General features: G+C 36.5%; 1 protein-coding gene across 1 annotated transcript in view; it reads right to left on the bottom strand.

Moving 5' to 3' along the window:
- The window catches only part of ACTR3 (actin related protein 3), a 50,390-nt gene that overhangs the window by 18,269 nt on the left and 19,851 nt on the right, over positions 1-12,270 (bottom strand). Inside the window, exons 2-3 of the mRNA XM_060775712.2 lie at positions 6,305-6,360; positions 1,460-1,584 (exon numbers count right to left, since the gene is read on the bottom strand). Of these exons, the coding sequence (XP_060631695.1) occupies positions 1,460-1,584; positions 6,305-6,360 (181 nt within the window). The remainder of the gene's footprint in view (positions 1-1,459; positions 1,585-6,304; positions 6,361-12,270) is intronic.

Genomic DNA, 12,270 nt, shown 5'->3' with positions numbered 1-12,270 from the left:
ATTTTGGGAATTTGATAACAGGATGTGTCCTAATGAGTTTATTATGGATAATGTTCAACCAGTGCAGCTCAATAAACTTCTGTGAAAAAAAATCTTGAGGATCTGAATGTAAAATTGTGGAAGTACGAAATGAACAGTGCCCCCTTTCAATAATGAACTCAGGGAAGCTGGAAAATTGCTGGCAATTAAATCTAGAAAAGAGAGGAGCTGCTGGTAAGGGATCTGTCTGAACAGTCAAGTGAGTTTCATTCCACTATAAACAGCATTTTCCTTCCCCTTAAAGAGCAGATTTACTATTTGGAAGTGGTATTAGAGACCGTCCATTTTTTTGGATGCCCAGAAAGCAGCACCTGTAGTATGGAATATACCAACTGCAGCCTGGCATTACCATCAATGTCCCAGGAGAATTCAAAATTAACATTATTAACATTAAATTGAACAGTACAAAGGGCTCACTTTCCAACAACTAGAAAATGTTTATCTGATCAATCTGCTCACATTCATAGTTAACATGGCTTGTGAACTTTCGAAACATATTCACAGGCTTCCTGAGCAGTTCTGAAATCAATTCCTTTCCATACCAATATTAACTAGCCAGTTCACTAATCAGTTCTCTGAAATCAATTCATTTCTAAATTAGGGTTAATTAACTTTTCAATGTTGGAGACAAAGGAAGATGTCCATTTATTAATGAGAAGGCCATGCTTCACTGAGATAAGACAGGTTCAAACCTTTCAATATCCTATAATTCAGAAATACCAGTATTTGTATTTGGTCAGTCCCACAAAGTCAGAAATACTGTCACTGCTTATGGTTGCCTGTTCATGACCCTTTACACTGCCTGTCAAAATATGGTGACTGATGAATTTCGCAAGGAAAACTCAAGAGGTGGTTTTCCCAGTTCCTTCTTCTGAAATATAGCCTACAATACATAATGCATAATTCTTTGCTTTGTTTTAATCTACTTGATGTTTTTATTTGGCACTTGTTACATTGCTTAGGTTGCTTCCTTTTCCTTGTTTTTTCCTTATTGTTGCAGTTAGAAACCAGTATGATAAGACAAATTAATGTAAACAAGCCACGGGATTACACTAGCTGTTATGTGGCTATGATCAGATTTCTGACTTTAGATGAGGAAAACATATTCAAAACCATGCTCACTTCTGAAGTTAGCCGAGACTCTGATAGGCTATCATTTCACTTTGACACATCTGCTGAACAGAAATGTAATAAATAAAGCTAAAACTGAAATGCCATGCAGTAAAGTTGCCAATTCCATTATGTTGTCTACTGATTCTATTTGGATATTTCTAGACTGAATCATTAGCATTCTGTTTACATGCTAACTTCAAGACAGATGAGTCTATTACTCTACAAGAAAAAATCTAAAAAGACTGAGCAACAAATCTATATGAAAGGTGGCTGGTTTTTCAAAAATATCAGATTGAGCTTCAAATACCTTTGTTGCATATGTTGGTTTTTCTATTGCTTCATCCCCAATAAAGAAATCTAGATCGTCTACACCTTTCATAACTCTTCTTTGTGCTTGATCGACAACTTTAGCCGATTCCTTGATAGCAATACCTTAAAACAGAAAGAAAAAGTATGACTGAATTATTGAAAGAATTATGTTGCAGAAAACAATGGAAACAATGGGAAAAGTTAGTCAAATTTCTGACAGAGGTACAGTACTGAAATAAACTATTCCTTGTTTGCAGAAACTTAAGAATGTCCTGATGCTATACAATCAACCAAATAACTATAAGCTGCAAATTTGGCTTCAAAACAGTAACTTAGTTCAAACACTGTCCAGTAAATTGTTGGAATATTATTTGATCTCTACAGTTTATTTTTAATTTAAAATCTTATCATCAGTTTCACTAGCTTCCTTTTATACTTTAAACCTTTTTATTCAAAGTATTCAACAACTCCCCTTTAACTTTTGAGTCTGTATTCTGTTGACTGAATAGAAAACCAACGAACAGGGAAACCAAAGTGCTAAACCATTTACAGTAGTTAGCAAGTATTTTAAATGTGAACCTGTAATTTCCATTCGCTATTACTCAATATGTCTCTACTGTGTCTTGAAAGGAAATTTTACTAGTAAGAATCAGAGGAAGGAAACAATTCAAGCCAGGTTTCACTTAAAAATCTGACTCCTTATCCAAATAAGTGCAGTACAATAGCATTTATCAAGACCAAGTAAAGTACCGTCGACAGTGTATAAACTATGTAAAATGGGGAAATGAAGTCACTGCTTAATGGTGAAATACATTCAGTATTCTAAGCAGTTTCCTTCCCAGATTTTAACATTATTTCATAAAAAAATATTATTGTAAAAGTATGAGCTATCCAAATCATAATTCCACAATCATATTTACAGTATAGGAACTCACATCTACCAAGGGAGATTGCAGTGGAAACTGGTTCACTCTTTCAACTGAGAAGAAAGATACTCGTAGATTGCTGGAATATCAACTGACAGGTCTGATTGGATATTACCAATTGGGTTGTGTACTCTTCCACTTCAAAAAACAAAAACAAAAACAAAAAAGGGGGGTTGCTTCTTCCCACATATGTCTACAAAAAAATCTCCAAATTCTCCAGAAATGATTTTAGGGTTATGTAAGAGACCCGTTACACTCATCTGATTCAGATGAATAATTAATTTACCAAGTGCATCACAGTTGTATAAACCCAGCCTGCACAGGCAGGAAGCATTTCAATGCACTTTCAGTCTTCAGATATGGTACTCTGCCTCTAAATCGTGTGTTAGGCAACTTTGGAATATGAAAGAACAAAAAGCATACTGTTAGAAATGTAGTACATTCTTACTGTAATGAACTAGACAATATGTCTAAGTAGGAAAAAGATTCAGGTTGCCATGGTATTTGAAGATGTGAACTGAGCCAAAATATAAAGTGACTTTGAGTTTTGTCTGTGTGTGTGTGTGTGGGGGGGGGGGGGGGCTTTGAAAACACATTAGATAATTGTTAAGCCACTAGTTAAAATTTTACATATCCAAAGGAAATTTATAAGAATACATTAATATAACACTACATGTAATACAAGATATTGTACAGGCAGTCCCCAAGTTACAAATGTCTGATTGACAAATGACTCATAGTTAAGAACAGTGAGACAGCAGGAAGTGAGAGAAATCTACCATTAGGAAGGGAGATTCACTCCTGAAAAAGTTTTATCACCAATCTTTGTTTCCACTACAAGTCAAATTTTTCAAAATCCAATTATCACAGGGACGGAAAGTGGGGTGAAACCTTCTCAACAGTGGTGCAGACAGAAATATATATTTGGCTGTTCTGAGTTACATACAAATTCATCTTAAGAACAAACCTATAGAACCTATGTTGTTTGTAATATGGGGACTTCCTGACCATTTAAAATTGTAAAAAAAAAAGTTTAGCACTGCAGTTAAATCAATAAATGGCCAAATTGAGCAATGTCAAGTAGTCATGAAATAAGAAACAAATCAAAAAGACATATGACTAATAGTTTTTCTGAGTTGCAGGGGAAAGGAAAATAATTGGTAGTCTTTTGGCCACATTTGATTTCTTCAAATTCTCCCATATTTTATTTGAAATCCTAATTTGTGCAGTAAAATGTACACCCACTTGTGAACTTATAAATAGTGATGTCTGGAACAAAATGTGTCATAACAAAAATGCTAGTGTTCAAGAAGCCTTGCCATCCATGCCTTTGATAAGCATACAATGAGCAATAAAAGCACCATACTGGCAGTCCCCAATATTCAGAAGACAGATTCCAAAGATTTATAAGATTTCACCTCATTTTCTGTCCTTCTGATAATTGGATTTTGAAACACTTGGCTTCTTGTGGAAAGAAGGATTGGTGATAAAGCTTCAGTGGAGACACCTTTTCCTCATGACAACTCTTCCAGGAGTGAATTTCCCTTCTGAGGGCATATTTCTCTTGCTTCCTATTGTCTTGCCCTGTTCTTAACTATGAGTCGCTTGTAAGTCAGATTTTTGTAACCTGGGAACTGCATGTATTTCAAAGTGCAATCCAGGGCTTCTGTATCTACTTTCAGAAGAAGTTCAGTCCTGTAGCTTGGCTAGTGGCATTTTGTTTTAGAACTCTGCACCACTAGTGGCTTAATATTAAGCCTTTTAAAGTGGACAAACAAATGCATCAAACAGATCATTGGGCAGAGAGCAGATAAGGTAGCAACCTGTTCTCACTTTAAAATGCAAAGATAGAAACCAGAAAAGAAAAAAGAGGATATGGATGGCAGACCAAGTAAGCAGGTAGCCACATGTGACAGATGGCAGGTCAGAAAAAAGTGAATCCATTTTATACGTCTACAAAAATACTTAGTGAATTGTTTTGAAAAGGTTTTGCTTCAAAAGGTGGTATAAAATAATTTACATTAACTCCTCCAAATTCACTGAGGTTAAGGGCATTCCTTATGAATGTGGGAAAACTGTGAATTAAAAAAAGTTTCCTTCCTGAGAATACCTCTCTATGAATCTCTAAGTTCTCTGTAAGGAGCTCCAACAGGGAAATTTAATGATTTTCCCTTCCAGCTGACTATCTATCACTGCATGATTTCTAGATGCCAATTCATATGCTCAGCCCCCCCTCGCCCCGCCCCCCTCAAAAAAAAAAAAAGATTTGTGGAGGAAAGTGCTTTTCTCTCTTTAGTTTTTTGTACTTCTCTATCCTTGGGATTGATTTAAATATTCTGCTCCTCCGCTCTTTTGTTTCTCAGCAGTCTGCTTTAGAATTTTGCTGGCACTGAGCCATGACATTATTCAGTCTCTAACCACTCAGTTTTCTCTTTCTTTTTTGTTTTCAAGTACAACACTTCACCCAAAGGAACTAGCCACTGTTAATATTACACCTGCATCAGCAATTTTGCTAACCATTCCTAGGTCGAACCACAGTCTGTAATAAAGCAAGTGAGTCCACTCTATCTATCGAACATTAAATATTAGTAATCAATACCTTAATGAATAGGTGATTCCCTTCTGGGCAAGAAAATTACAGTAATCAACTGCCATTCAAGTAACTACTTGTAAATTTGGCCTCAAGGAGAAAAGGGCAATAAATTATTTCATTTGTTCAATTTTTGTTACGTCCCCTTGGAACAATATACTTGTATAGCTTGTCTTTTTCCAAAGAAAAAGAAACAGGATAAGAAAACATTGTTCACAAAAGAGTTCAATAGCAACTTTCCCAAAAATGGAGCTACATTTCACAGGAAAGACAGAAAAGCTACAGACAAGGAAAACTAGAAGACACTTGGAGAAAATGAGGGGAATAGCATGGCATTCTTGGGTGTGCATGGTAGATTGGGAGAAAGCAGGGTTCCCACGATATCATTCAGTCCTAAAACATTCCTAAGGAGTCCTTGTACAGGCATAAGAACATATTTGCAAGGCCCAGAGATCACAACAACGAAGAAGCAAGACATACAAGGCAGGAGAAGCCAGCAACCCAATGCCCATTGGTTTCCTATATCCAGAGCAGACAAGCACAGACATATGACGACAAGATAATGGATCACTAACTTGAGGCAAGCATTCCAACAAAAGCCAGATTGCAACTTGGATCCTGACAGTTGTTAATGTTTTTTTCATTAAACTACTTTTAATCTTGTTGCATCTGTTTTGATTTTTCAACTAGATAGTGAAATTAAACTTCCTACCAGGACAGGGTTGCACTAATTGTTCATCTAATGACATTACTAAAAAGGTTAACAAATCTCTGAGATCTAGTTAATTGAGATTTATATTCTAACCAGACCAATGTTACTTAAAGAAGCAGGCTTTAATGGAAACCTTTTTAAAAATCCAATGGAATCCCTAATGGCTTTTCAACAACCATTATCCCAACTTCTAAAAATGAAGAAACGCTAATGTTTTTTCCAGTGAATTTGAAAAGTTTTCCATTGCCCAAAATACTCATCACACAGAAGACTGTTTGAAATCCTGAAATTTTGATGTGCACATCTTAAAAACAATAAGCTTCAATTAAATGATGGTGCCAAGCTACTGAATATATAAGTTCTTGTGGGTTTTTTCGGGCTATATGGCCATGTTTTAGAGGCATTTCTCCTGACGTTTCGCCTGCATCTATGGCAAGCATCCGATGCTTGCCATAGATGCAGGCGAAACGTCAGGAGAAATGCCTCTAGAACATGGCCATATAGCCCGAAAAAACCCACAAGAACCTAGTGATTCCAGCCATGAAAGCCTTCGACAATATACTGAATATATCTTTAAAAGCAACTGTCATTTGCTCACAAATAAACTCAACTTACATGAAGGGATGATGAACTGTGGCTCTGTATTTCCAGCATATCCCAGTTTAGTATACCTACAAAGACAAAAAAAAATCAATATATTACATTACAATATCAGTAATACATCAAAAGACAGTATGCATAGACCAATGTCACAAGAATAAACAAAAATATTTACTCCTGTTGATATACAGTTGAGTCCTCCAGGGGTATGGGTCCACAATTTCCAGTGACTGGAAATTTCTAGATCCACAATTTCTAGTGACTGTTATCACTGCAACCCATATTAATGAATAGGGATGATATAAATGTAGACATATTCAATTGTGCACTTTCACATAATTACAATTTAATAAGAAGAGAATGAGAATGTCTGTTTTTTTTCATATTTGTTGAGGATCCCAGAACCGACCTATGTGAATATGGAAGGCCCACTGTGCTTCATCAGTGTCCAGAGCCTGGACATCACTTGTCAAAATTTAATTCAGTAATTTGTCTGCTTAATATTGTGGATATCAGAGTTTGGGGAAAAAAATCAGAGTTTGGAAATGACAAGTTGAACCCTTCCTCCTTAAAGCAACATTTAAGAAGCAAATTTGCTCTAAGATGCAATGAATATTCATTATCTTTTATACTGATAGTTGGAGGGGAGGAAAGTGTATGAAGAAGAATAAGATGGTTGAAGAGCACTGTGATTGTTAGACGCTGGAGTGACAGAAATTGAATTTGGGACGCCCGGGACCTATTCACATTAACTCATGCTATGTGTTTTGTAGAGCACATTTTTTTTATATTTAGTGAACATTGAGGGAGTTACTGAACAGTATAAGTGTGTTTGGTATCTACTCTGACACTCAGAAAATTTTTGGTTTAGAAACCTGTACTCTTGATTCTTCAACTGATTTTGTGGCCACTTATTGCTGCATTTCAGTTTTGCAGTAGAACGGTTGTGTTTGAAAGATGAGTAAATTCTATAAAAGTTGTTACAGACATTAAAAAATGAGAGATGCAAATAACACACACAAACGGTAATTGATTTTGTTAGACCAAGTGGTTTAGGACAGTCTTCTTTCTGAGAGACTGTACTACAAGTGTCAACATCCTCTGCTATTGAATTGTATGATTTGTAGTTTAACACATTTGGAAAATGCCAGGGCAAAATAAGGAATTCAACTAATGTACAAAACATGCACTTTTGAGAGAGTCAATAACAAAATGTGCCACTAGGGGATATCCATGTAAACCAAACTTTTCTACAAATCTCAAGGTTTTTTTATTTTTAAAAAACCCTGATTAATGAATTCATTAGTGAGAGCATAATAAATCAGTTTGCATCCTACTCGAACAAATCAATAACATATTTTTAAACCTACAAATCCAAACCCCAGCAGAATCACTGATAACTCTTATTCAAGTTTTTTTTTTAACCATAGAAATAACAGTCTAGTTTCAGATTTCTCACAGGGTAGTTTATTGATAAAGCAAAACTTTTATCTTTCAATACAGAGACACACCAAATTGTGTGGTGTATTTTTTCTAGATAACAACGGAAAGCAACATTGTACATACAGCAGACAGATTAAGAGCTTAAAAGGTCATAAGTAATTAACCTTATTCTAATGATTTACAGCTATCACATGGTCACTATACAGCAGAGCAATGCCTAGAAATAGTTTCATTAGATATACATATATTCATCCATTCATTTCTTAGACTCTCTTCTCGGTTATCAAATGTCTGTTCTCTCCTTCATTTCTCACCATTTCTCTTTTGTAACTGCTGCATCATTGATCGTTCTTTCCTCTCAAAATTGCCATATTTGCTAATTAAATGCAGAAACTTTAAAAGAGATTTTAACATGCCTTCCTGTCACTCTGGGCCACAGCGAAGAGAGGGGAGGCTAGGGGACAGCACCATCTTGTCTCCTGCATTTGCCATCAGTTGGGGACCCCTCCACCCAGCACCAACTGCCGCTCTGGGCCAGAGCGAAGAGAGGGGAGGCCAGGGGACAGCACCATCTTGTCTCCTGCATTTGCCATCAGTTGGGGACCCCTCCACCCAGCACCAACTGCCGCTCTGGGCCAGAGCGAAGAGAGGGGAGGCCAGGGGACAGCACCATCTTGTCTCCTGCATTTGCCATCAGTTGGGGACCCCTCCACCCAGCACCAACTGCCGCTCTGGGCCAGAGCGAAGAAAGAGGGGCCAGGGGACAGTTCCACCTTGTCTCCTGTGCTATTCTAATAATATGTTATAATATAATATATTGTATATACATATAATATTTATAATATTGTAATGTAATGCAATATAATACTAGTAATTGTTTTTAAATGCATAATGATTTTGTATTCTGTATATCTAAACTGTTGTAAACCGCTCTGAGTCGCCTAAGGGCTGAGAAGAGTGGTATACAAATAAAGTAAATAAATAAATAAATAAATGCATTTTCCAGAATCCAATTTGCTGACACCATCTGGAAATCAATAAAGTGTATTTTCTGTGTGAATATTTTGTCTTGAAACCTGTATTTTGGTCTAGAAAGTGCTGTAAAAGGACTGTTTACATTTTTGTACAGTACTTAGTTTAGTCCCTTGCCACTTAAATCATACTGACAGGAAACTAGGACAGGGCCAGAGAGCTTTCAAAAAGTCTTTGGAACGGTTAGATATCATCTATGTTAGGAGGCCTATGATTCTTCTCCCCTAAGACCTTTTTGTGGGATTTCTGCACCAATGAACATGCTTCCACTAAGTGTTAAAACAGTAGCACTGCAACAATTCAGGAGAAATGGACCTTAGCAATAAAGAAAGCAGCACTGAATTAATGTGCTGTTCCTGCTAATGGAAAAAATATACAAGTGTTTCTCAGACGAAGATGCAGTGTAAGCAAAATGATTTCTAGACTTGTTTTTTTGTAATAACATGAGACTAATTTTGTCAATTGATCCCAGCTAGAAGATGTTTATACTTACATAACCCCATCCTAATTTTTTTCAACGCTTCTCCTCTGAGGAGAATGAAGCAGAGCACTGTTGCACTACAATGGTAGAGGGTTATGTCCCCCTCAGGGAGGGTATCAGTTTGCTTTCTTCATATGTATCTCACCACATCATCCTATCATGAACAATAGGATATAATATTTCCTTATCAGTGACTAAAGCTGTAATGTGCAGTTCAAGGCATCTTGATAGTGCTTCAGGACATTCCTTTACAGTTTTCTCCACAAAATCCATAGACACACAAAATTAACCCCCCTTTGCCCCAACAGTGGTGCTCCATTAAATGTAGGGGAACCCTCACTCATCCAATCAACATTTCAGATAAAATTACTAGAGGGAAAAGGGTGTAGATGTGAAGGAGGGTTTAAATGTTTATATTTATCAAAAGGAAGTATTTGTTTTAAAATGGTTGAGGCATGTACTTTGTAAGGACATACATGATATCTAGATCAGGCATGGACAAACTGGCCCTCCAGGTGTTTTGGACTTCAACTCCCACAATTCCTAACAGCCGGTACGCTGTTAGGAATTGTGGGGGTTGAAGTCCAAAACACTCAGAGGGCTGAAGTTTGCCCATGCCTGATCTAGATATATGCAAAGTATCTCAATAACTGATAAATGTATCAACAGGAAAAACTGATGTATTTACAACAGAACCACATAATGGTAGATGTGCAATCTGAACAAAGATTTTGTAGGTACAAGCTTTACTATTTGTTGATCATCACCATTTATTAAGTATGGTATATTTATTAAGTATGGTGTATTAAAAATTATTTTTCAATTAATTAAGGACTACACAGCTCTTTATTAACAGCACAGACATAAAAACAGGTTAACCACCATCAGCTATCCTGGAAAAGGCTGAATGAACCCCATTTCCCAGCGCTTGCAGACTCAGATGAGCATCTATAGGCATCTATAGTCTCCAGCAACTCCATGTATACCTATTATATACCTATATACCTGGGAGTTGCATAAAAATTTCTGAAAAGGGGTCACAGGTGAAAAAAGTTTAAGAAGTCTTGATATACGCAACATCAACCATATCTGTTCTAACTAATAAACCTTATTCTTTATCTGAAATCAAAGAGAATAGTCAAATGAAGCTAATGAATCGCTTCAGGAAAAACAAATAAACTAAAATCAACTAATACTTGCCTCTTCATGCCTCAAAACAATAATAGAAAGAGCAGTCCCTACTAATTGAATAGGGGAATAAACTCTCAAATGTAGGTCAATTAGGGACAAGCAGGACCAAATATTCATATATCTGAAGTCCTCTCAGCATCCATGTTCTTTCCTTGAGCTGTTCTCCTGGCATAAGGATGTGGCCACTCACGCTGTCCTTATGCCAGGAGGAGGGCGAGATGTGCAGTGACTGATAGCGCTCCAAATGGCTCTCAGCTGCTGCAGGCTGTTGTATCCTTATGTCAAGAGGACAGGGTAAATGAGGAGGATTTGAGGTAAGCGTCCTGGGGGCCACATCTGGCCCCCGGATCTTAATTTGCCCATATCTGCTCTATCCTCATTAGAAAAAATTGATCTCATTTCTTGTCCATAATACAAGAGGAAGTGAGAAGAAATCTGCCCCAGGAAGGGAAAGTAACTCCTGTAAGACTTATCATAGGGAAAAGGTGTCTCCACTGAAACTTAACCACCAGTCCTTGTTTCCATAACACTCCAAAATTTTCAAAATCCTATTGTCACAAGGATAGAAAGTGAGATGAAACCTTCTGAACAGACAGTAAAACAAATATTGCATAGGTATTTGGATAGCCCTTTTCTGGGCTATAGAAAACTTTAAAAAATGCCTGGGGTTAAATGGTAAACACATATTTGTTCTAACTTACATACAAATTCAACTTAAGGACAAACCTACAGAGCTGATCTTGTTCATAACTCAGGGACTGCCTGTATTTAAATGATGATTTCATTTCAGTTTGATTAAAGACAAAGGAATGTATGGAAAACCATTAATAAACAGGTGCCAACAAACTGAAATCTGTAAACATACAACTATGCCCTTGGCTTCAAATCAACAATTCTCAAAAATCAAGAACTCTGTGAGGGAAATTATCAATCTAAAGCACATCCCAACTGTTATTGGAAGCTAGGCATGATATGGCCTGGTAAGTACTTGGAGGTTGGACCACGAAGAAATACCAGGTGCTATATGCTATATTTCAGAAGACAATTATGGCAAACCACTTCTGAGCACTCTTTGTCTATGAAAAAACTACAAAGTCTATGGGGTCATCAAAAGGTGACAAGAATACACACGATTATGGATTTTATGACACTGACAGTAAGCTTCCATTAATATTTGACAAGTTTTATAAAATGCTCAAACTTCGACTACAATGCTCAGACTGCTATTCCTTGACTACATTTCTCATGAAATTGGTCACACCCATAATTAAATGTCAAAAACCAGGGAAAGTATAATTTATTTATTTATTTACTGCACTTGTAGACCGCCGTTCTCAGCCCTAGGGCGACTCACAGTGGTGTACAACATGTAAAATCAGGTACAAATTACAACATAAGCAATATCACAACAACACTAAACAACATCACTATCAATAATACAATATAAATCAGCATCCAATAAAGTATATGACATACTGACACACTACACATTACACATGGCTGATTTCCAACCAAGTTTCAATAAATCTTTCCCTATAGCATTCAGAAGGTATTCAAAGTGGTACTCAAACTGGAGAACAACTGCTTTTCCAAGAATCTATTTTTCATCATTGGGTCTACTGGAAAAAGTTTGCATTAATGTCTAATTAAAACCACTGTCATTTGCAGTAGTTTTAATATAGGGTATTCCAAACAATTCAGGTTTCCAGACTTAGAAGAATCAAATTAGAAAGACTTTGCTTGATTCAGCATACAGTACTTTGTTTTCAAAGTAATTAATTCTGAATAGAAAAAATATAACTTTTCAATGCCACAAGAATTCATAAAAGTACTA

This window comes from Anolis sagrei, chromosome 1 (genome assembly GCF_037176765.1).
Source record: "Anolis sagrei isolate rAnoSag1 chromosome 1, rAnoSag1.mat, whole genome shotgun sequence".
Lineage (NCBI taxonomy): Eukaryota > Metazoa > Chordata > Lepidosauria > Squamata > Dactyloidae > Anolis > Anolis sagrei.
This window is presented reverse-complemented; position numbering and strand designations above follow the sequence as displayed.